The sequence below is a fragment of the Anomalospiza imberbis genome, chromosome 5, assembly GCF_031753505.1.
Source record: "Anomalospiza imberbis isolate Cuckoo-Finch-1a 21T00152 chromosome 5, ASM3175350v1, whole genome shotgun sequence".
Classification (NCBI taxonomy): Eukaryota; Metazoa; Chordata; class Aves; order Passeriformes; family Viduidae; genus Anomalospiza; species Anomalospiza imberbis.
In genome coordinates this window covers 54,491,666-54,516,973 of record NC_089685.1, presented here as the reverse complement: position 1 = coordinate 54,516,973, position 25,308 = coordinate 54,491,666, and the positions used below count along the sequence as shown (strand labels likewise).

At 40.8% G+C, this 25,308-nt stretch overlaps 1 protein-coding gene and 1 long non-coding RNA gene across 3 annotated transcripts in view; both read right to left on the bottom strand.

Annotated features, from left to right (window-relative positions):
• PKP2 (plakophilin 2) overlaps positions 1–5,492 on the bottom strand; it is a 36,463-nt gene extending 30,971 nt beyond the window's left edge. The window contains exon 1 of one of the 2 annotated variants that reach the window (XM_068190866.1): positions 5,214–5,492. In XM_068190866.1, coding sequence (XP_068046967.1) covers positions 5,214–5,421 — 208 coding nt within the window. In that variant the 5' untranslated portion in view covers positions 5,422–5,492. The remainder of the gene's footprint in view (positions 1–5,213) is intronic. The other variant, XM_068190867.1, reaches the window with a different exon arrangement.
• LOC137474375 (uncharacterized) overlaps positions 1–25,308 on the bottom strand; it is a 330,950-nt gene that overhangs the window by 124,639 nt on the left and 181,003 nt on the right. The window lies entirely within an intron of this gene.

Genomic DNA, 25,308 nt, shown 5'->3' with positions numbered 1-25,308 from the left:
CTGCAGATTCAAGGACTTTCATACAATAAATAATGAAATATAAATAACCATTAATTTTTCTTTCTTTACAATTGGTATTTTTTTTCTGTTTATACTGTACTTACTGACAAAGTATTCTCAGTTACCTACTTAGGTCATAAAGGCCCTTTCAGCAAGTAATTTTTGTGTATTTCAGGTAAATCTAAGCTTGTCTTTATTAAAAATAAAAATACAAAAAAGAGGGTAAGTTAAAAAATAACAAGGCCATCCACTAACTGGTTGAGGATAAACTACATATCTAATAGTTCCCTCCTTGGAAAAACAAAATACAGTCAATCAAAAATTGTACCATGCAGTTATCTTTCAAGCAGTCCCCTTTTTTCACCTTCAGTCTCCCTGTGAAATTATCCATCAGTAAAAACTTTTCTCTTTCAGAGACAAACACACGGAATTTTCCAACCTATGGAATTTTACTTTGCAGTCATGCCTTGCTTGCTCTTATCACATCAGTAAATTGTTTTGCTGGCCTTTTACCTGTAGATTTATTAGGCAGACATAAAAGGCATGGTTTTTACTGTGTGCTGGTTACTTGTGCCAAAAGTCAGTGTGGTAAAGGAAAAAGTGTGAAGTGCTGTGCCTTTCCAACAGTTATGAGATGCAGAATAGGTGACCTGATCAGAACTTGCCTGTGCCAGTGAGGCTTCCCTCAGTTTATTTTCACCATACTACAAAAACCTTACACACCCAGTGCACTGTTTTGTTGTTTGATTTTAAAAAGCCATGAATTACTAGTTTTTAAATTTATATGATGTTCTCATTTACTGTTAGAACTAATACTCTCTGACTCTGGTTCTCAGTGTTTTAAGTCTCACAAAAGCTCTCTCCTCGGGAAATAAGCACATGATTCAGTTACTCATCCACAGGGGACAAACACTATTTGAGAGACCAGAGGACACCACCCTTGATTTCCAGCAGCCAGTCAGGAAAAAATGGGTTTGCTGCAGGCCCTGCATCATGTCTGTCAACCCATAAGGGTATTTTGGACAACTCAGGCATCTCAGACAGCACCAGACACCCATGTGTGGGCAGTTGAGTGGAACTGCTTATCAGTTGCCTCTCTGCTGTCAGGATGAACTAAAACAGCTGAGGAACACCTTGGATGCATCGGTGGAGGAGGCAAACTGAACCCCTCCGCTCTTCTCCACGCCTAAAATAAAAACTGTGCAGAAGCCACCTGATATTGCAACAGTTACAAGAAAATTCTGAGACCAGAAAAAAGAATTCCAGTATCAGGAGGCAGCAGGCTGTACAGATGACAGCAAAAATCCCATCTGTCTCCAGAGAGGCTCTTCTCAAGGCCCCTTTGTTCCCCTGGAGGTGACAGTCCCACCACCTCCCAGGACCATGGAACTTTCTCCCCAGCAATCACTGCCTATGGCTGCAGAGAGACCACCCCAATGCTTGCTTTGTTTTCAGAATCAACAATGACAAGAGGCATCTCTAAGATATCTGGAAGCTGAAAAGGACAATTATCTCCACTAAGGAGCTGGGTGTATCAAATCCCCCTTAAATCGGGTACAGGGGTAGCTCTGTTGTGAGTCTTTTTCAGTGTTTTTGTATTTCAATGGATACCATGAAAGCCAAATTTTGACTTTGAACCTCTCAGTGCAGTCCTCAATGTGTGCCTGTGTACATCATTGTAAGAGGAACTGAGAGACTGTCACACACCCCAAGTGCCCCCCTGCCCAGTGCTCACTGTCCGCTCCCGCTCGGGGCACCTGGGTGGTCACCTCCCCCATGGGGACTCCTCAGCACTCCTGGCCTGGCACCCTTCCATCCCTTTTTATACTTCAGCACTCAGGATGGACTGAGATGATGACATTTAATAGTGGCATATCAAAACCATCACTGAATCCCTTCATCTCCAGATCAAAGAGCCTTCCTTGTGATTGTGCTCCTTCATCACTCTGCCAGCACATGTCTGGTCCCACAGGAGTTTTTCTAACATTTTGTGTTGGTTAGGACATTTACACTAGGGTTCAAATTTAAGGAAAAGATTTCTTCTGGCTCAGGAAGCAGAGGTAAGGAATGTAACAAAACCAGCAAAATCTGAAAGTCAACACAGATACTTTTTCTACTTCCTTATCCCAGAAAGATAGAAACAGAAAATTACTATGGAACAGTTAACCTGCCAGCATTCTGCAAAATAGAAAGCTAAGGACAGAAAAGTGCCCTGAGTCCCCAAAAGCAACTGCAATAAGAAAACGCTAAGAATTTTTAATTATTAAATGTGAGGAATAAATAAGTCTCTGATTTCCACCGTCTTATATCTGATGGAAATCATGTAAGATTGAATTCTGCTTTTATTTTTTTTGTTTGTTTTTTTAATAAACACACTGTGTTTATAAAACTTTTAGAAAAAGAATCAGTACACAGGCAGCAGTTCATCACGCCTTTTAGTTTTGTGTGATACATTACTCAATTCTGCCCTCATTTTTTACAGTCAGGATCTGATAAGGATACCTTAAAGAGCCAATCAAAATCCTAAAGGAACAAGAGGAGAGGCAAGTGGACTCATAAACAGAATGAAGTTTAAAAAAATCCCAAAATGTATATGAAATAAAAACAACATGTGCAACAAAACACCAGTCATTAAAATCTCTGATTCCAAATGCCACTTTTACTTTGATAAGGTGGAACTACCTACCATTGTATTTCCTTTCCTAAACAGCATCCAGAAATTTGATATGACTGCTTCAGTTGTTCGAAACGTTTAAGGGCAACACAATCTTTAATTTATAAAGGCTCAGCAGTGGATAACCTGGACAAGTTGCAGCTGTTGTTGAGCTGCTTGAAAAGCTATTAACAATGCTTGACAACGTCTTGAAAAGAGTTGAGGACATATGTAACTTCAATTCTTTGGCAGCAGGTGGAATCCTCAAATCTGAAGATTACTGAATTTCTATTATCAGAAAGAAACACACCTTCCAAAAGGGGGAAAAGGACATGAAACAACAAACAGTATGGGGGTAGGAGATAAAAAAAATTTTTTTCCATATAAAAGTAGTGCTGAAGGCTAAGCAGACACCTCTGATTTGAAACTCTAAGGAGAAAATATGCTGGCTGACAAATTGCTTGTTGTGGCTTCAAAGTTTCAGTATAGTCAGAGTAGAGTTAGAAAATGGGTGTGCACTGATGACACTGGGCAAGACCTTTCCCACCACTGACTTTTCACTCCCTGTGGTTTTGTGCTTGGCTAATTTTAGGCATGCATGTGAACACTGTGGTTCAGTATGCACTAAGTACCTTGCTGAGCAGAGTCTGAAATACTCCTACAGACAGGACAGTTATGTCACAGAGAACTGGTCCTGTTCCCTCTAAATCTTCATAGTCCTTCCCTGAAACTACAAACAATACAGGAACCTTGGTGAATGTAGCCAGAAAAGAGCTGTAATTCACAGAAAGGGAAGCTTTTGCATGTAAAAAAGGGCATAGTTGATAAAAGTTCCCTACATATCAAAATTCAAATGTTTCTGAAAGCATGGTCCATTTTTGAGCAAGTCTATATAGAAAGCACATTGGGGCACACATGCAAGTTTATATATATATTTTCAGGAAGTCAACATGTTAAATGCAAGACTGACTATGATTCACATTATATATATTAAAGATCTAGACAGATATACATATATTATACGTATGCATAAATTAATGGAATACATTTCAGTTTTCATTATTTTTTTCTGAGTTTTACAGTGGGACTAAAAATTGTACAGCAACTTGTCCACAAAAATATGTTTCAAAGAAGAAAATTTCATTTTTGCATGAATAAGACATGTTACAGTCATGGCATTTTCACCCCTTATCCTGAAGTTTAAAGGTTTTGGTGTCTCAGAAATGCAAGGGCATCAAATACTTGACCTTTAGAAAAACAAAGCAAACCAAGATAACTATCCCCAAATACATCAGGTCTGTTAATGTATTCCAGAGAAGCCAGGATGATTTGAGAGCAGGGGATTTCTGTTTTCACAGTGTTTTATGCATGGTTTAGAGACATGAGCTCAGGTTCATGACACTGTATCATTTTTAAACTACTGCTTAAAAAGCTTTTTGCAGGCTCTCTGCTGAGAGAAAAAGAAATTAAGCTACCCTAAAAGTGTTTAGAATCCGTATTTAAATGACAGCAGCCAAGCTAAGGACTTGCACGTTTATCTGTACATTGCACACCCGTTTATGTGATTTAACTAATTTCTACAAGCAGAATACATCCATTTTTGCCATGAGCTGTTTTTTAAAATAGAAGCCAGACAAAGAACAAGAAAATATTCGTCTGCCTGACTCTTAAGATAGATGAGTGAAATATGGTTATAAAGACTTCTGTCTCACAGCTTTTAGCAAGTGAAAAGTGACAGCTGCTTTAAGGACAACGGAGCAACAGGGCATGTAGCCTGCGAGTCAGTCACGTCTTCCTACTGAAAATTAAAGTCTCATGGTATATAAAGTTTTCATGAATAGTTAAGACTAAACCCCTCGAGCATCTTGCCTTTAACCCTCAGCACCTGGCAGGCACCCCGTGGGTGCCTGGTGCTGTGGTCGGGCTCTGCTTGGGGCACAAGGTGTGGCTGCAGATTTCCTGACGGGCTTGGCCTTCTGGCTACAAGATCTGGGAAGCCAGGGATGATTGACGTCAATTTGTAGCACGCATGTCAAAGAACTGGGTAAATAATGTCTGATAGCATTATCGTTCCGTGCTTCCCGTTCATGCCTTTCCTAGAGTCACTTCTCAAAACTTCTTTTTTTTTTTTTTTTTTTTTTTTTTTTAATTTCACGGTTAAACAAGGCAGAACTTTTCCTACGATTCTTCCCATTTTACTTCGCAAACAGGAGCAGTTGGTAAAGCTAAAAGCACTAAAATAAGCACATGGAGCGGCTGTTGGATGAGGAGAATTTCAGCTCGGTTCCCCTCTCGGGCAGCGGAGAGCCTGGAGCGGCGGCGCCACGCACCGAGTTACGGCGGAGGTTGGGAGGGAGAAACTTCTGACTCGCGGCGGTTGCAAAAGAGTAAAAGAAGAGGCGACAGAGCCACGGTTTTGTGACCGAGCGGTCCGCACGCCCCAGCGCCGGGAAGCCGCGGACACGGGGCCAGCTGGGGTCCCATCCCGGAGCCGTGTCCCGGGTCCCTTCCCGTCTCCCGCCGCCACCGGCGAGCATCGCGGGGCGGGGCGGGCACTCACCATTGTACAGCGAGCCGCGGCTCTTCCTGGCCAGCGTCTGCTGGACCTGCCGGTGGATCCGCAGCGCCTTCTCCTCCCCGGCGCGATCTCCCGACAGCTTCAGCCGGTCCTCGGAGGGCAGCGCCAGGCTGGAGCTGTCCAGCTCGCCCAGGATCTGCTGGCCCAGCACGGTGCGGATGTAGCCCTGCTCGGGCCCGCGGCCGGCCATGGGCACGGCCGGGCTGGGCTCGGCTCACGGACCTGTTGCGCCTCCGCCGCTTCCCCAGCGCCGGGGCCGAGCCGCGCCCGGCGCGCCCCGCCCGCCGCACAGGTGCCAGGCACGGCCCCCGCCCCGCCCGGCCCCGCGGGGACCGGCACTCCCCTCCCCTGCTCGGCCCCTGGCCGCTATTCCGCTCCCCTGCCCTGCCCACCGGGGAAAAGGGTCCGCCGGGGCTGCCCGGCACAGCCCAGCCCGGCACGGCACAGCACTGCCCAGCCCGGCACGGCACAGCCCAGCCCGGCACGGCACAGCACTGCCCAGCCCGGCACGGCACAGCACTGCCCAGCCCGGCCCGGCACAGCACTGCCCAGCCCGGCACAGCCCAGCCCGGCCCGGCACAGCCCAGCCCGGCACGGCACAGCCCAGCCCAGCCCAGCCCAGCCCAACCCAGCGCAGCCCAGCCCTCGCTAGCGGGGAGCGGCCGCCGCCTCCGGCAAGCGCCACCTGTCCCTGTCGTCCCGCTGGGGCAGTCCCGGAGCGGCCAGGGCTGAGCTCCCGGGGCCGCCATCGTGCGTTTGTATGCGTGTTTGTGTTTGTTTTTGTTTGTGTTTGTGTCGCACCCGCCAGGACACCGGGTTCCCCGTGGCACACGCACCCCCCCGGGAGCAAATACACGGACCATTTTAAACATATAAATATGCGCTATCCTCATGTGCCATCCTCATAACGGTGTATATAAGATAATTCGATATTCTTAATCGTTTAGACATTTTGTAGGTAAGTTTCAGCCTGGAAATAGAAGATGCTGTAAGCGCGGTGGTCCGTGCTGTGAAGACCAAACTTTCAGGCGGGAGTGGTTGTAGGGCTGTTGGTTTGGAAGGTTTTCCTGCTGTCTGGGCTTTTTCCAGACTGCCCTAAGGGATTGCAGAGAGATAAGTTACAGCCGCCTTCTCTCCGTTTGGTTGTAGAGAGGTGATGAGGGAATTGCTCAATTAAAGCTTGGAAAAACCCCGACTGGCTCTGCCCCGGCTGTCACGAGGGTTTTGTCCCCTGAAGTACAGCTGGGGGAAGGCTGAAATTCTCACACGATCTCAGGACACAGCTTGGAGTTAGTGTTCAAACACTCTGCTCACGGTGGGTTCAAAGGAGGAGGAACAAGGGAATGGACAGTTTTTTGAGGAAAGGAAAATTCAGGCTTTAGAAAAAGAACTAGGCAATCCGAGATCGCACAATTAAAAAAAAAAAATAAAAACAACAACAACAACAACAACAACAACAACAAAAACAACCCTAAATTCCACCAAACTGCATGTAGGTATTTCAACAGAAAACCCGCTGATTCTTAAAAGCAAATGAAAACTAATGAGGCTTTCAGTTTCACGTATTGCTATTTCAGAGACATGTTGGGACTCAAAATGAGCTATTGAAGCATGTTTTTTACCAAATTTCAGACAGCAGTGGGGGTGCACATGGCTGGGGAGGAACTGGGGTGACCTTTGACTTCGGGTACACTGCACCATAAGAAACTGGGCACCTTCTCACAAAAATCAGGATGGGGAGGAAGAACTGGCTCCACACTTCTGAGTCCAGAATCCTTTTACCCCTGATTTTTACTCTTTGTCTCTCTTCTGTTTTTTCACTAAAAGGGGGAGGGAGCTCTGGCCCTTCTCATCACTTGGACTAAGTCACTCCCCTTTGCTCTAATGTGGCACCCACAGGAGAGTCCATGCTAGTGATACATGAGAATAGTTTCACAGGTTGAGGGAAAATGAGTGACACACTCCTTTCCTTATAAACGGGGAAAAGCTATATATGGGAGCAGAAAGGCTGGAGATGGTGGGGCGGAGGGGCAACCAGCTGGGAAAGAGGAGCAGGAATTTGTGGAGAGGAGGAAATCGGAGGTATGTGGCAGAACTGCAGATAACAGGGGTTCCTCCGGCATACAGCTCTTTTTGTTGTGCAGTAGGATAGGACTAACTTGCACCTTGTCCTGTTAATAAAGCTGTGTTTATGTCATCAGTCAATCATACACTCCTGATGAATATGGGCAGGAAATAATTGTAACAGAAAAGTGCAAGGGTAGAAAAAAAAGAAAGAATGGACAGGATAGGGTAGGAAAAACAATGGGGAAGACACATCACAGCTAGAAAGGAATGTAAACTATGCCAGAAGCTATGCTAGACCCTTTTGCTGACATGCAGACAGTCACAAAAGCATTTCCAGTAAACAATAGATACTTCATTCTCAGGCAGTATGAGTGAGGAGATTAGAAATAGTCTAAAAAATGTGAAACATTTCCTCCCCTCCTCCTTTTCCCTGCCCTCTTCTCCATTCCTGAACTCCAGCACAAACATGAATTCTAGATAGTTTTTATAATCAAACCCAATTTGGTTTAACACAAAATAATGCACCTGAAATGGATTTAATATTTAGAAAATGCTCTTGCAGAGGGTGTCCTCAGATGCCACCGACACTACAGAGTGTCAGTACAAGCTCTTGGCACAGTGGCATCGCCTCTGTTGAATTGTTATTAACTTTATTTAGCAAGTATGTACATTTCTTTGCACTTATGAGATCCATGGCAAAAGAAACAGCAGTTTGCTCTGGGCTTTAAAATTTTAATTAGATTTCTGCGATAGATTTCTGTCCTTGTAACTGGGAGTGCTGACTGGAGAGCTGGGGGCAGGGGGAGAGAGGAGAAAGAAAGAATTTTGCCTGCACAGCAATTCAGAAAATGCTTAGCCAAGATCTGAAATAGAAATGAATTAAGGTTTTTTCTTAGCTGAAGAAAACAAACAAATGTCATGTAACTGATTGCCCCATCAATAGCAATTCCTTGAAGTTGATTTATTTTGGATTAATATCACATCTCAACTAAATTAAAAAAAAAAGCCTGAAGTCTTTTGAGAGTGAAATACTTTAGCAGCGTCATTTGCAGGTGGAAAACAACATAGCTGCGAGTATCCATAAAAGATTGCAACTTGTGATGCATGTTGGCTCGTTAGATTTTTGAAAAAGATAATTAATTACAATGCAAGTGCTGATTAAGGGATGTGAAACACCATATAAAAACATTTGCTTTCAGCCCAGTGTCTGATGCAGTCAAGCAGATCAGGAAACAATTTTTTTTTTTTAATTAGACATATTTCTTATTCTTACCAGATGTGTTTGGCCTAAACACATCTTTAGGCCTAAACCTTTCTCCATCAGAAGTTTCCCACAAGTGATATTTGTATGAAAGTTGTGGTGATTCGTTCTTTCACTCTTTTTTTCCTTCCCAGTGCCTCTCTCTCTCTTTTAGGACTTACGGAACCAGCCGGGTTTATGCCCTGGAAACAGATGATTTTCAGCCGCAGGAAAAGTGGGTGTAAGTATGAACACTGATGTGTTTATTTAAACGTGAAACAGCATCTTAGATACACCCAGAAATAATATGTGTAAACCTCTAGGACCACACAGAAAACACGTGTCCTCTTCTCTCTGGTTGGATTTGCGTGATCCCAGCGAGGGAAGGGGAAGCGACTCCTCCCGGGCAGGAAAAGCCCTTGGAGGAGCGAGAGGCCACAGTGCCACCGCGTGTCCCCTTGCTGGAACGGCACGGCCAAGCCCGCCCGGTGCCGCCTCCCGGCCAGACCCAGCAAAGCCGGCAGAGCTCGGAGAGCACACAGGGAAGAGGTAACTGCCTGCTTTAAAACCTGAGATCCGTATTTTATTGCAGTTTTGTTTGTGTCTTCTTCCAGATGCATTTTTTTTTTAATCTAGCATCATTTTTAGAAATAGAGTAGCAGAAGATGATCTATTTGGTTGTCTAGGATAATTTAAAGTCAGTACTTTTTTTCCTGAGACACCTAGAGGAAAAGTGCTATTTTTACATTGGTAAAATGAGTGTGATAGCAGTTCTCTGTCTGTAAGAGATATTGCAATAAACGAAATAAGGGCTGTGATTGAGACTCTCTCCCTGACCTAGACAGAGTTCAGGGGAGCAGCAAATTGCCTGAGGAAAGGAAAACCACAGTCACACACACACACGATGAAAATTATTCTCATTGAGACGTCACAAGCATTCACTCACTTCCATGAGGTGAGTGTGGGACTGCTGGTTTTGAAAATCCAGGCCGTTGCCTAGAGCTGACTAAGTGACTTGAGCAATGCCATACCATAACTGCTGCGTGGCCATGAGCTTTGCTTTATGTCTCAAGAGAGCCAAGGACTGCAGATAACAGTGGCTCCTCAGGCTTCTTTTTTTTTTTTATTGTGTAGTAGGACATGACTCACCTGCATCCTGCTCTCATGAACAAAGCCCTGTTCATTTCATCAGTCAGGCCTCTGTTTCTCCCTGCAGCTGGAGGTGTTGGTGTCTATCCCACCTAGAGCAGGGTGGCAGCTGCTGTTGGCCACTACTGCAGTCCCCAGGTAAGATCTCTGCCTCAGCCACAGTCTGAGGAGCAGCTTTGCCTGGCGTCACTGCCACACAGTGACAGATCAGATGGGAATGGGGTGGTGCTGCCAGAGATCTGCTAGGGAGCTTTGCTGGGGTGCATTCAACCAAGGGATGTATTTGAAGGCTGTGCCCAGCACAAGTTGTGGGGTTAGATTGTGCTTTGCTACAGCAGAACAATCTCCAGGAGAAAGGGTGGCTGCCCTCGTGTACAATGACATCTGTCCTCTGTGATGCTGTAAAAGGGTTTTGTCTCAGAGAAGGAGGCAGCAGCAACAGAGGAAACTGAGATAACGTTTTTAACACACCCGACCGTGAATAATCCCTGTGGAGCTTCCCCAGATAGATCCTGGGGAATGTTTTACTTGATAGTAGGCTCCTCTGCACTGTGGGTAGGGGACAGTCTGGTTGCACAGCCCCATTGGAAAGGTGTTTTTCAGAGATTAAGAATGGAGGAGACAGCATCAGTCTAAATTTCCTGTCTCCCAGCTGATCCTTTGTGTTTGGCAGGACCAGAGCACGCTGTGCTCTGGAGGTGGGGTGGTCAGCAAGTTCTGGGGGAAGGTGGCAAAGCCTCTGCTGTCCCAGCCAGTCAATATCTTGTGGATAACTTTCCCCTGACTGTGCTCTTCTTGCCCAGTTTATTGCAGCCGGCTCAAGGCTTGCTGGCAAAGCAGACAAAACTGAGCAGCAGGGAAATATGGGCAAAGCTGGTAATGCTGCATTTAAGCATCAATAAAGTAACAGCATGACCCTGCCCATGTGTTGGACTGTTGTCCTGCTGACTCAAGCAATTGCCTGTGCGTAAGACTTGTCCTCTTGTCCTCATTTCTTTTCTCTCCAAATCATCCTATCAATTTTTAGACTCTCACTTTAACAATCAAGTGTAATACTTTAAAAGTTTTCTTTTTTCTTTCTCTTTTTTTCAGCCTCAGAGATGCACATAAGCAGTTTTTAGGACAAAGGTTGTGCCCTGCATCTGTCAGTTCTTGAATCGTCTGGGAAGACAGCCAGGAAAGGTCTGGGAAGACACATTCAAATGGTGGTATCAAACACTGTGCTCTAAAGAGCAGCAATGCAATGTGACTCGTCTGCAGGGCTTGGAATGAAAGGAATGAAGTGGGGCTAATTCCAGGAAGCTGCAATCACTGCTCTGGGTAGCACACTTATTCTGTTGTCTCAGGTGTGGATGCTTTCCCAGGCATTAACATTTTGGTTGTTGTAGTAAAAGAATGTGCTGTATATGTAGGTGGAGGTATAAATATTCTGAAAGCTAGGACACTGGGGTTTATTTTTGTTTATTTGGGCAGTTATTGCATGCAATAGCACCTAGAGGCTCTGAATTTTATCAAGGCCCTCTTTCATTGGGTGCTTCATGTGTGAGAGTTTTTTGACTTCACCTTGTGCTACAAATAAACAGTATTATCCAAATGACTGGTGTCTCCTCTTTATATACAAGTCAGGGATGGAGAAATTAAATGTTTTTCCTTAAGAAATGCGGTATCCCAGAGACTGAAAACTATCTCTTATTTTCTGGCTCCTAATTTTGAAATGTATGAGATGAGATTATTGAGGAAAGTATTAGAGTAACATTTTAAAACACTCTTTTTTTTTCTAGTGTTAGTCAAAGAGTTTCTATTGGTCATATCTCCCCCATCAATAAGATGATAAAACTTTGAGATAAAGCTACTTTTTTTTTTTTAATAACTGTTAACACCTGTCCTTCAGGCAAAATGAAAATTCCTATTTTCATTAAAATATCCTAATTTCTTTCCCTATTATATTTAGCAAAATTGTAGAAATCAGTACTAAGGGGGCTTGAGGAATATACCTACTCATTTTCTGCTGTAAAACAGGATTAGCTGTATCTAAAATAACACAGATACCTTTCTAATCTGCTTTTAATATATTTAATGTGTGATGGGAGACTATTTCTGTATCATTCTGTTGATCCACAACCTGAGGATGCACACGTGAAAGACCTGTTATAACAGACACTCATCTGCATTGCGCCAGGTAAAGCACCCTACCCAGTCACCACGAGAGAATGATGGAATGCACTGAAACTTACAGCAGATGAAGCTGGAAGGAAACTGAAGTGCACATGCATGTTCATTTTGGAAATTCCTCACTGCACAAAGCAGGCACAAAGCTGGCTGGCCTCTGTCCTTGGGGAGGAAAATCTCAGACTCCAGTTGCCAGAAGAGTTTGTAAGCAATCTGTGTGTAAGCCCAACAGGTCCAGCTGGCCAGCAAGGACTGTTGTCAAGAGCTGTTCCACGACACAATGACTTCCCAACAGTTTAGGGAGGTTTTTTGGGGGGTGGGTTTTTTTTGATCAATCAGCTTCATCCACACTTTGTGGGCACATTTTTTTGTAAGTGAGGTCAGGAAAAGTACAGTCCAATCTGATCCTGGCTCAAAATAAATGCAAACAGGTTTGCAGTGTAAAAAGCTGCCTGGTTTCCTAAATCTTTTAAGGTTTATAACTCTTTTTAGGTTTTGCTGTTAGCACAACGAGTAGTGGGTATACTACAAGGAAAAAGTAAATATCCTAGGCATTTCCAACATGGCCTAGGGAGTGCACAAGAACCATGGCTACCCTAAGGTAGCCTACCATGCTGCCATAGTGGCCAGCAGTGGATGTCTGGTATAAAAACAGCACAAAGGTGGAACAGTACTCCCTGAGTATCCTTCTGCAGCTTACAGCAATGTGCAGCTCAGGGATATCTCCAGCCAGAGGCAGTACCTTTGTGTTTAATTGCCTTCAATGATTTTCCCCTATTTCTTTGAGTGATGCCTTTTTGCATGACTGTTGCCCTTCTGTAACAGGTTATACAGCTTAATTACAGGGTATGAGAAGATACATTCCCTTTTGTGTTGTTCCAAAATGCTGGATGATAATTTCGTTTGATGTCATCTATTTTTGGCATTATGAAAAAAAAAAAAGGAATAAGAGTTTCTTATTCATCCTGTCTGTGCTACTGATTATACAGTTCACTGTTATGTTCCTCTGAAATTGGTTTTCCAGGCTGAAAAGTCCTCTAACCTTTTCATCTCCCTTTCTATGCAAATTGTTTCAGATAGTAGGTCACCTTTATCAGCCTTCATTTTTCTTGCTCAACTCTACAATTTTTAAGATGGGATGCCAGAACTGCACACAGTATTTAAGGTGCCGAGACACAGTGATATAGTGAACATTTCCTTTCTTTTCCTGCCTATTCTGCACCTAATAATTCCTTTATGTTCAGTTAGCATTTTTGGCTGCTTCTAAACTGACATTTTGAAGTCAAACACTAGTGCAGAGTCTCTTTTTTGACCTTCACATTCCTTGAAGAATGTTGAATATAAACACATTTTAGTGGTTACTACAGAGATAGTCCTTGATAGTAACATTGTGACACGAGCCAAAAATGCCACTGGGAAGGGAATCAAAACCAGACGCTCCCCCTTGAGTTGCCTGACTAGCTTATCCATGAAACATTCCTGCAGAGTGTCTAAAAATACCACAGTGACATTTAAATCTACATAGGAGTAATTAAATTCTACTATTATTATGATATTTCCAGTTCTGGCAGACTCTCTGAAAGGGATTTTTTCTTAGCCTGTCGCTGTTGTTAACTGTCCTGATCTTGACCTGGATTAGTGCTAATGTGTAGACTTGGCTTTGAGAGTTGCTTTTAAATATTTTTCCTGGCACATCTGTATGAGATTTGAGATTTGCAGTTGGACATCAAACCACTGGTTAGTTTTGGTGGTCTTGCAAGGTGTCCATGGGGCTTTAGAATACACATCAGCTTTAATGATGAAGGTCAAGTGTGTAAACACAGTTTAAAATTGTGAAGGTCTAAAGGAGTAAACCAAAATATTTGTTAGAAACACATTTCTAACCTGTAGAGAGTAAGCAATGGATGAAATCCAAATTTACATTGCTTGCTTTGTTCCAAAGACTGCAAAATGTTTCATGTGTGTTCATGAACCAAACTCGACAGCATCACCCAAACAGACAGTTTGGCACCTAGGGCCTTCCAGCCATCTGCAAAATGAGCTGAAACCTTGGAGGGGTTCTTACAAACATTTTATAGCTGTGGCTTGATCAATATACTCAAAACACTCTCATGCCTACCCTTTGATCCCTTGCTGCATAATAAATTCATGTATACTTATCCATATCACAGCACGTGCCATCTGTTAATGCAGATATTAAATTTGGACAGTGGAAGTTCTCTGTGCCAGCCAATTGTTCCTTGCTATGTGTTACTTCTCCTGAAGTCAACTATCATTTTAATATTAGCAGGAGATTTGGGTGCTGCTGCTCTGCTTTTTTTGCCAGTTTGTGGAGACTTTTAGATAAATTATAGAAATATGTGCAGACCCATTGTGCTTTCTGTAGTATCCAGTTTCATTTTTAGATTTATGAAGACTGCAACTAGGAATTTCCTTCTCTGTGCCAGCAGACACTGTATTTCACTCCCTTTGGCACCTCCAGGCAATCATTCCAAATGGGAATATGGGATAAAGTGCTTCCTGAAAATCTGAAGTAATGCTTCCAAATACACTCCTGATGTGAAGCCACTGTCAGTAATGCAGATATAGCATGGATGAATATTGTCTTGGCCTCCACTGAATCTATTTAATTTGGTTTTGGCAACACACTTAAGATTTTTTTTAAATGAATCTGTCAGTCTCTCCACAATCTGAATCCAGTCTGACTGATCTTGTTCAAGTTGTACTTTTTTTTTTTTTTTTTTGACATTGATGGAAATTAATTGATCCTTAGGCATGCTGTTTATGCTAATTTATTTCCTACAGCTGCAAAAAGCCTTTATATCAACATGCAATTTAAACTGGAATATTCAACCCAAAAGCAGTCTAAGCAGACAAGGACATTTCTTTTTTGTCTAGATCTTATTTGGAAGAAGGGACTGCACAATGTGCAGTGGCAAGTAATTTAACTGCAAAATCACTGTGGACATCTTCTGTTATGGACAGGTTCCTTTCCAGCCTCTCTGAAAGCCCTGCTGAAAGTTTTCCCCACTAGACCTAGAATCATGTGCAGAGAAAGATTGGAATTTCATCCCCAAACTCTGTTTTTTTTTTAACAAGGAAAGAACACCAAAGGCCTTCAGTTGTTAAATCACTGTTTCATTTAGAATATAAATTTATCAATTAGGGCATCACAGGTTTTTTGGGGCAATTTTACAGTTAAGATGGATGAACTATAATAAATCTCCTTCCTGGCCACTCTGATATTTGCAGGTCTGTTTGTTTCCCCTTGCCCATCAAGAGGACGATGCAGAAAGTCCCACAGCCTCTTCTGGTTTGCTAAGGAAGTGCCTGTCTCAGGGTACTGTGCAATGCCAAATTTCACAGAGTTTGCTGTCAAAATGATAGGTTCCACTTCTTTCTTTGCACTTTCAGTTAATTGCTTTTGATCTTTCCTTTGTGGTGGGTGTAGCAGCAGCTTGATCACAGGGTGAGATTCTAGGCTTGCCTTACTTCATCTGCTGCAAAACTAGAAATTTCTGGTTTATTGGGCTGGCTTTCTGTGAGATTGGCAGGAGAAGGAGCAGCACAAATCTTCTGGCAGTAGCTGGCAGGTGACTCAAGTTGAACAGGTCTGTTCTCCCTTGCAGGCTGCCCCTCACTTCTCTTGGGAGTCTCTCCTGTCACTGCTTCATGCCTTTTTCTCCTTTCTCCCTCTCTCTAAAGAGGTCAGTATAACTCAGAGTGCAGTGGCCCAGATGAGACAGAACTTACTCTCTTGCAAGATACCAAAAATAAAAAAAATCCACAGTATGGAAAGGAAGTGAAGTTGTTTCATCAAAATTATATAGAGAAACATGCATGTAAAATGCATACATCCAATTTTATACATTTTAGATGGAAAAGAAGATGAAAATTTGTGTCTGTAGGAATTGCAGTCAGTTGGAAAACATGCATGAGCTGCTTTCCATTAGCTTTCCTCTCACTACTGGGATCCATCAGTAACAGTTTGTTTATTCCCTCCTGGACTGAGTAATTTAGCTCCTCTTTTTCATGGGGACATAGCTGAAAAAAGGCTCTGTCTTCTATGCTGTATTCCACAGCTCTGAAACAACATCTTGGCAATAGTTCAAATCAAGAAAATTGAATACTGTTAATATAGACCTCTTTGTGTTGTATCAGCTTTCTAGGATTGTTTTTTTTTTCCTCAGCTTCCTCTCCTACCTCATTGTGAAAGCTGCTCTGATATTTTTGAGCTCCTATTCAGTGCTGGGCTGTGTTCTGCTCTGAGGTTTGGCAGTCTATTAGTAACGGGTGATGTGGCTCTTCATTTTTGTGTATGAGCACACAGAGGAATGCACAGACAAGCACAGACTAATGCTCTCATTCTTGTATCCAGGGGAGTTCACTGGAGAGGAAGAAACTCTGGATTTCTTGTCTACTCATAGCTATGAAAAAGGACTGCAAATTGTTTTCTAGTGATGTCGAGGTTTTAATCAGTTGCAATTCCCCATGGACAAAAAATCCAAAAACAAATAACTTACAACATGAAGAGCATAGATCTGTGCATTCAGTGGTTGTATGTGGGACCAAGGAATGCATGGTTCATCCAAACAAGAGCAGAAGTTTGACCCTTTTTCATCAACACATTCCCCAAGCTGTATCAGTACAGAGCTCATTGTATCTTTTCATGGATTGCTGTCTGCAATAGAAGTGGGGGACAAAAATGCCTTGAGCTTCTGCCTCATGTCCCGAACATGTTCATGGGAATTTGGCCATATAAAATAAAATGATAATGGAATCTGGCCATATAAACAAAATAATAATATGATTTGGCCATATAAATAACATGGCTGCACTATATAATGTTTGGCTTCTTGTAGCCACACTCCTTTCCTCTGAAAGCCAAGGTGTGACAAGGGGGGAGTGAAAAAAGTGAGGAAAAAAGAGTGAACCTTGCATCCTTGGGATTGGATTTGTACATGGCACAGCCTGTGTCCAGTTCAGGAACACTCTGAATCTATCATTTAAAAAATAACCTCAGTAAGGCAGACTGACAGACAGGGCAGCAAAAAAGCTGCATGACAAATCCAAGCCTATCAGTTGGAAAATGGAGACAATAGAAAACCCCAGGAGATCGCCTACTTCCCTTTGCCTAAAGTCATACAGGTCTTGAATCCTGAGATCCAGTCCAGGACTTTGACCCTTCTGCTGGCAATTTGTTTGTTCTAAGTATGAATTTAATGGTTCTTTGAGCCACTTCTCTTGTATTAATCATCAAATGGCAGTAATTCTGTTCAGGTAGTTAAGAACCTTCTATCCCTGTTTTTATCTCTTCCAGAAGGAGAAGTACTCAAAAGTACAAATTTTATATTTGTATTCCATCTTATACAGAATAACTGTATATTATTATGGGCTTCAGTGTGAAATAAAAGTTATTAAGAAAAATAAAGAGTATGTGTATCAAACGGGCTATTTTGCTGAAACTTAACTACATCTTTCAAGCAGAAGGTCTTCTCTGTGTTCTTTTTCAAAAGCTGATTTTGAATTACTGACATTGTTTCTTGGTTACTGTACATAGAAGAAGAGTGTGACTGCACTTGTCAGCCACTTTTTCTTCAAAGTGTTATTCCTTTTCAGAAATTATGTAATCTTGTAGCCTACTGGGAAATAAATTAAAAAGCACAGAGTTTTAATCCTCAAATTAAATCTCCAAAGTTACAATTGCTCAAAGTGTTGCTAATTTTCCTTTTTCAAACTTAGTAAGAGGTTACTCAGAATATAGGTAATGACAATTTTGGTGGAGTTATAAGAAAATGTGCTTATGACTTGACTTCAAAGTCACATGAAAAAATTTCATGTGACTTCAAAGTCACATGAAAAAATTGCAATTAAGTTCTGTAGGACTTACTGAAGTCTTTGGTTTCTTTATGTGCAGACTTTGCAGGAAGTGTTGCAGGCAGGAGCAAAGATGGGGAGGTAGAGAATATAGCTTACCTTCAGCAAGGTGAAATCTGCTTCCAGCACAGGGTTCGGAAAAGAGCAGCATTTTCTGTTTTCATCAAGAGGAAGTAAGTAGGAAATGATGAAGAAAGAATAATAAAGAGATGGGAAATGGTGTTAGATTTCTTCACACTGAGAATAGAGCCTTCATGAATTGAGTAACAATAGCAAGAAAGTATTTTGACTTGGAGTTGAATCAGTCTGCTCCAAACTAATAAACTTTATTGTATTGTTAGTGTCTTTTAATGGAAAATAATAAAAGATTGGAAATATATGCAAGTTACATGTTACAATAAGCATGGTAATGAGACTATAAATATACTAAATTGTCGTAATAAACATAAATCTGAAAATGTAAAATAAGTTTCTGAAAGCAGAATATGTTGGGATATCATAAAATGTCTCATTAAAATTTTGGATAATTTATTTTCTAATTTATACTTCTAAACTTTTTACTGAGACAAATAATAAAGAAAAATGACAATTTCTGTTTGGTCACACAGGCCGGAAAAAGTTTTAAGAAAGTTATTTTATGTAAGAGAGAAGGAAGGGTGGGTTGAATTTATCACACTATAAACCAAGATGAGGATTCATAAAGTACTAATGAGTCTGCAAGTTTCATACCCCTCATATTATATTCTGCAGAAAGTGAAGGTGACACTGTGGGATATTCTCTCCTGCTGGGACCAAACTGACATGACGTCCATAAGGAATTGCAAGTTTACCTGTTGATACACTATGAGTTGAGGCCTGAAGAATAGATAGAATGTATTAGCCTTTTGAAATGACATGGAAGCAAAGAAAAGACAATTCAACTCATGGATATTATAACCCATCCAGGACCTTAGAGTTCTAGAAAGGGATATTTGCACAAGCACAACACTTCAGGAGAAACAAGGATAAAGTATGATGGCGATAAAATAATGACTGGTTAGTGCAACCTAGAGGCCACTGAAGATGGAAAGATTTATTTTGAGCAACAAAGTAATCTTTTTTTGTTTTGTTTTGTTTTTTAAACTTTACATTAAAATAGCAGTGATAAGTCATGGCTGAAATAAAGACATTTCTTGCATGTCAAACAAAACAATATATTGAAAGGTGTGAACTTTATCTCTGACCATCAGGAGAGCTTTTAGCTTTAAATTTAGCCTCTATGAGATGCATCTGAGATGTGGTAATCATTAAGAGTTCAAAAATCTCCTACAGAATAAAATGAAAGGATCACTTTGGTCGTTCATCTGTCAGTGAGGCTTCAGTTCACTGAAATAACCTGTTCTGTGCCAGAGGCAACCTAAATGAAGCTAAGTCAGTGATATCTTTCAAGATTGGAAGGTACTGCCTTTTGTGAGATATTGATGGGAAATATGGAAGACCCCATTTCAGATAATTGAATGAATCCCAAAAAATAATAACAGAATAATTTGTGTTGGAAATGAGCTTTAAAAACCACCTACTCCAACCCCCCTGCAATGAAGTGGGACATCTTCACCTTGATCTGGTTGCTCAGAGTCCTGTCTGGGAAACCACAGGAGCTACTGCATTATTGTCAAGCACATTTAAGAACAAACAGGCTAAACCATCACACAAATATTTCGATTCTGGGATAGTAGTGTTGTATACAGAGATCCCCCCCAGGACCTTCTGCTCTGCTGCTCTTTGTTGTTCCTGTGCTGCTGCACAGTGCCCGAGTGATTTTCCCCTCTCTTGGATCTTTATGAAAAATGAGATTTCTTCCCTGGGAGTTCCTGACCAGCTATCTTTTGTCAGATTTTACCCCTCTCCAGTCTGTACAAAGTCAACAACAGGATGACAGTCTGCTTCCCAGAAAAGCAATGCAGGAAAGCAAGTTCTCACAGGCAGTTGAATATTTTTTTCTTTGTGTGTACAGTGCAGTTAGAAGAATATTGCATAACTTGAATGTGACTCTTCCATCTTTGAAGGGCTGTATCAAACCAGGAGGTCAGGATGCAGTGATTTCAGTGGCTTTATTTTGTCGGAGGAAGACCAGCAAGGATGAGAAGCATCAGAGGGAGCAGCAGAGTGACAGGGAGTGTGAGGAATGGCTGGTTGGGCACATGTGTTGGTATTTATTAGCCATGCATGTGCCATCTGCTGAAGGAAAAGCAACAGAAGAACAATCACATTGAGTGGATTTTGCTTCTCCCTCTGTAGAGATTTTTGTGTGAGTCTTTCAGGGGAGAGAAGGCCTGAAATCTCTATTTCCTATAGAAATAAAAATCTCTATTTCCTACATAAGAGAGAGAGGCCTGAAATCTCCATTTCCTACATAAGAGAGCTACCATCACTGGTAACTATCTGGAAATGAGTATAACTGTCTGGAATGAGTATTCTTTCCCTGGAAATGACTATACCTGGCATAACAGTTCTCAAACCACTGACACACAATATAAATTAAAGCTTGCAGCTTTAATTAAGAGAACTTCAAGAAGAGAACACCAAGGTTATGAATTTAAGGATTTTGAATTAAGGAAAAGTGAGAGTTAAGAAACGCATAGAATACGTACAGTTCTAGCCTTGCCAGCACAAATCTGGCAATAAATAAATTATAGGAAAGTTTGCAGGGGAAAGGGTCAGAGTAAACAAACTGAAAATGAGTCATCTGTTGTTTAAATGCCTTTTGATATGATAAGAACTTTAGATTTTGATCAGTAAATACACTGAAGGAACTTTATATGAACCTGGCTGCATTAAGCTGAATTTTCAAAATTACTCAAATAAAGGATGGACCAATTTTAGCAATAAACTCCAGCTTCTTTTGGAAATAAGACTTTAATGCTGTGATATTAATCTTACAAGCATATTTTTAGTCCCCAAATAAAACTAGAAAGAAGGAAAAGAGACTACAATATGAAGAAATTTGAACTGAAGAATTAAATGACTTTGCCAAAAAATGCTGAGTATGAACATTCTGTGTGTATTTTCCATGTCATCTGGAGGTAACAGACTGCCCAAGGGGCTTTTCTCAGCATCTGCCTTAGCCATCAACTAGAAAGTATAAAACATAGAACTGTTCCAGTGGGTAAAAACTGACCTGTAGTAGTTCTTTGTAATCTCACAGCATTGTTTTGGGAATGAAATATAAAATGGAGACACAATTCTGTGTTCTTACCTGTGTGAAATCTTAAAGGAGCCATTTCTATACAGTGTGCATATTCATTTCTATCCAATGTTCAATATTGTATGTAACATTCACTAGGAGCAGTGCTAAAAGGAGGTCATTTTACTACATTCTTTCTTTCTCAATACCTGCTAGCAGCATTCTTAGTATAACTCTTTCATTTGTCTGTCCTCCATTGTTCTGCTTTGGTTGGATTGTGATATTAGCTGAAATAAGACTTCTCAACTCCAGCCACTCTTCTGCTGTCAGCTATGCCTTCGCATTCTGATTTGCATCATAAAAACATGCAGTTTTTTTATTTTCAGAAGATTCATAGTGTTTAAAACATTGATAACTTAGGGCTTTCTTTTGATATCAAACAAATTATTGTTTTCTCATTCTTCCAATAGGGTGCTCTGTATTTTTGAATGATGGTTGAATCCTGTGGTCTTTTAAAGACAGCAAGAGTAATACATTCTCTCTCTCTTAGATTGATTTTGCTGGTAAAGGCATAGGTAGGATCTTGGTGGGGATGAATTATAAAATTAAAGGACTGCTGCAGCCATATCTTTTTTCTCTTTTTCTTTTTCCTTTTCTTTTTTTTCCTCTTTTTCTTTTCTCTATTTCTTTTTCTCTCTCACTTTGTCTTTCTTTGTTTCTCTATTTCTTTCTTTCTTTCTTTCTCTCTCTCTCTCTGTCTCTCTCTCTCTCTTTCTCTTTCCCTCTTTTTTTCTCTTTCCCTCTTCCTCTTCCTCTTCCAGCAGCTGCCTTCAATATGAGCAGTGGTGTCTACTCTGACAAAGCTTTTATGCTTGTAAAAGCATAAAAAGCAGGGAATATTTTTGTCCCAGAGGTGAATCACATACCTTAGTGATGAGCATAAAGAAACTTGAGAAGGCAGAAAACCAGGTATCTTATAAAATAGGCTTTTTCTACCACATACTTTTTGTGTGTATGTGTGTATGTGTGTAATTAACTCTAAATCTCATATCCTAGGTTAAATTAGCTCTTTCTGAAGCAATCTTTGTACTTTTTTTAAAAAATTGATTGGTATTTCAAACCTACACAGGAAAAGTTTTGTTGAGAAACATAAATGGCACTGTATTTAAAAAACCAAACCAAAACATGACTGATTTGAACAGCAATTTTTCTCTTACTCAAAGTTTATTAAACTATTATCTGACAAAGTACGTTAACTTCCCTGCAGTTGACAAATAGGCATTTTACAAATATTATGTAGGATGCACAAGCTAATATCAACTAATAGGTTGCCAAGTTAGATTTTTTAATTGTGTTCAGTGTTATTTAATTAACTTTATAAATTTCAAGTGAAAAAGAACCAAAGCATACAATCCAAAAACATGCTAATAAAAAATCTCAATTATCTGTCAGAGAATTTGGTTGACACATGCAGTGCTGTGGTTGTCAACAAAACTGTAGTTAAAAAAAAAACAAAACAAAACATTGTACTCCTGAGCAAAGGAAAACAGCTTTTTTAGTCAATACTGGTCTACATGGTGAACATGACAAAAAAGATACTCTGGAGGAAGGGGTTATGGTTATTGGTCATGATTCCTCTCTGCAACACTTTAAAACCTTTTTATTCCATGGAAGGTTTAAGATGCCTGTCATTTGCTCTCCAAGGGTATAGTAAAAAAGGTGATATAGATATTTTTGAGTCTCAGAAGTCAGTCACAGCTCTACTACCATAGACTTTCCAAAAAGGATGCCCCAGGTGTTCCATCTTGTATCTGAGGTAAAGAAATGAGATGGCCAAGGCCGAGGAAAGGACTTTCATTTTTGCTGTTATAGATGCTGAGTCAAGAGTTGGAGTCACCTCCAAGCTGTGGTGACTTTCATGAGGCAAAAGAAGGGGAACATCAAAGTTGTCTAGGGCCAACAATTTAAGGAATTTATTGCCCCTGTTAAAATCCCAAAGCTGGATGACTCTCAGGGACTGGAATTTATCACTCTGTTGTATTGGACAGTTTATGTGAGATAAGATGAGGCCAAGAGGCCAATTTTTAATTGAACTATGATTTTCACAAATCATTTAAAGTGAGCTTTGCTTTCAGCCTCAGCACACACAGAAAATACAATTAACCATTGCAGTTCTATTTACACTTTTTTCTTTGGAACCAAACTTCTCATCAGTGCCGTGAGTACTTGGAAAAATGAAAACCACAAGATTTCAATGATCACATAAATCCAGCTCCACATTGACTCAAAGCTGACACCAGGATTGATACATTTTCTCAAATGCACTTATCCTCACCTGAGTAAGAAAAGCAGAGCACCCTAGGGCTCAAAAATGCAACTTCCAAATTGGCTAAGCATTCACTTGTAAGTAAATGAGTACAGTCTGGACAGGCATTTCCCTTCCATTTTATCAAGCCTGCCTTTGAATTGTGCCAACCCAGTTGGGATATGGTCTTTCATCATATTTGTGAGCTACTCCTGTCCATCATTTCACTATGGATTGTATTTTCCAAGAGTGATCTACTGTGTGAGCACAGATAATCATCTGCCCCATTAATAAGACATTAATTTCCTAATTTAAAAGGAAAAGGAAAGGGAGCATGGCCTAATTTAAGGGGAAAAGGGGGTCATGCATTGGAACAGGTTGCCCAGAGGTCTTGTGGGGCATCCATCCTTGGGAATACACAAAACCTGGCTTGACACAGCCCTGAACAACCTGCTCTGACTGACCTTGACATAAGCAAGGGCTTGGACTAGACGGTCTCCCAAGATCCCTTCCCATCTCAACTTTTCTGTGAGACTGTCCAGGTCAAACTCCAAAATGGAATTGAAATAATATTGTCTAATTTCTAGTTGTAACCAGCCTGTAATTTAATTTCTGATCCACCTGTTTAAAGCATGGGCAAATTGGTATTGCAATTGTAATTGAAAAAAGTTAGGTCTGTAACGCAAATCACATTTTACAAACACTCTTATTCGTGTAGAAACTCAATTAAATAGATATACCTTAAGAGAAATAAATGACTGTAAGAACCTAGTAGCAGAAAAGAAAGTGCTATCAGGAAACTTTGATGCAATGTCATTCTTGATTATGTTTATTAAGATTTGTTTACTAAACTGATCTACCTATTTTCATCTCATCTAATTAAAATTAATTACAAGAGGAGTAATTATGCTTGCAGTCAGGTTGCTACACTGAGCAGATTATTTACTTGAGTTCTAATTTTACAGCTATATCTGATTTTGCAGTATTGGATTTTAATATGTGGATGCTCATCTTGCAGTTTCTAAAATGAAATTACTTATGTCATGTATGATTACTGAGACTTTCAAGAGTCATTTTGGTTGAGAGTGAGATAATTTGCCACTTTACCATGGAAAGAAGGAATTTAAGCTGAGGAGATTGCTGTGTTGGAAAGATATACTTAGTTAAGTTACTGTCCTTTCTCTGAATAGAATTAGAATAGTCATTTTATGAACATATATGTGTGCCACTGTCATATGCTGGGCAAATATAAAAATAACTGTTCAATTTGAAAAAAGGACATTTAACAATTGCAAGAAGATTGAAATCAGTGGGGATGGCTTCATCATGTTTCGTGTAAGGAAATGGTGTGCTCATACTAATACGACAGTTTGTTTATGTCTATTTATAAATGCATTGCATGTATTTCCTTCAAAGTTTAATGGTTTAAAAATAAGATGTGGTTTGCCTAAATGGAGCAGGTTCAACACTTTATCTGGAAGACAAAAATAGATTTTTCTATCTCAGTAAAATATAAATTTTCTTCTTACAATCAAAAGTGATAAATGCAAATTAAAAGCTCTGAAAAATTATAAGAAAGCCTTCTAATTTACACATCAGCCTCAACTTGCAGGATGAGATTGACATCCCAGTGATGGAGATGTGTTTTGATAAATTTGTGGTTGTGGTAAGGAAAAGAATGAAGGAAGTGTTGGATGAGCTGCTTGAGTGCAGCCCAGCAAAGCTTGGGGGAAGAATGGAGTGGAGGCTCCACTGTCCCCCCATGCACATTTCCCACTCATTCTGGTTGAGAGACAAAATGCAAAGATAAAATATGATTACTTTATTAAGAAGTAATTCTCTAAGGAAAAGAATAAAGAATAAGGAATAAAGAATAAAGAATAAATTGGCCAGTGCCTACTGTGCACCAGTGATGAAATTAATGGAACACAGCCACTGAGAATAGAAACTGAACTCATTGTCCAGGGGGGTGTTTACTCCACAAACCAATAGCACCTGAACACAACCAACCTAGCCAGAAACAGCAACTGGCCTAAGAATTAAAGCAATTAATCAACTTTCAAAAGCAAGTTCCACTGTAGTTTATTTATTTCAAATTGCTAAAGAA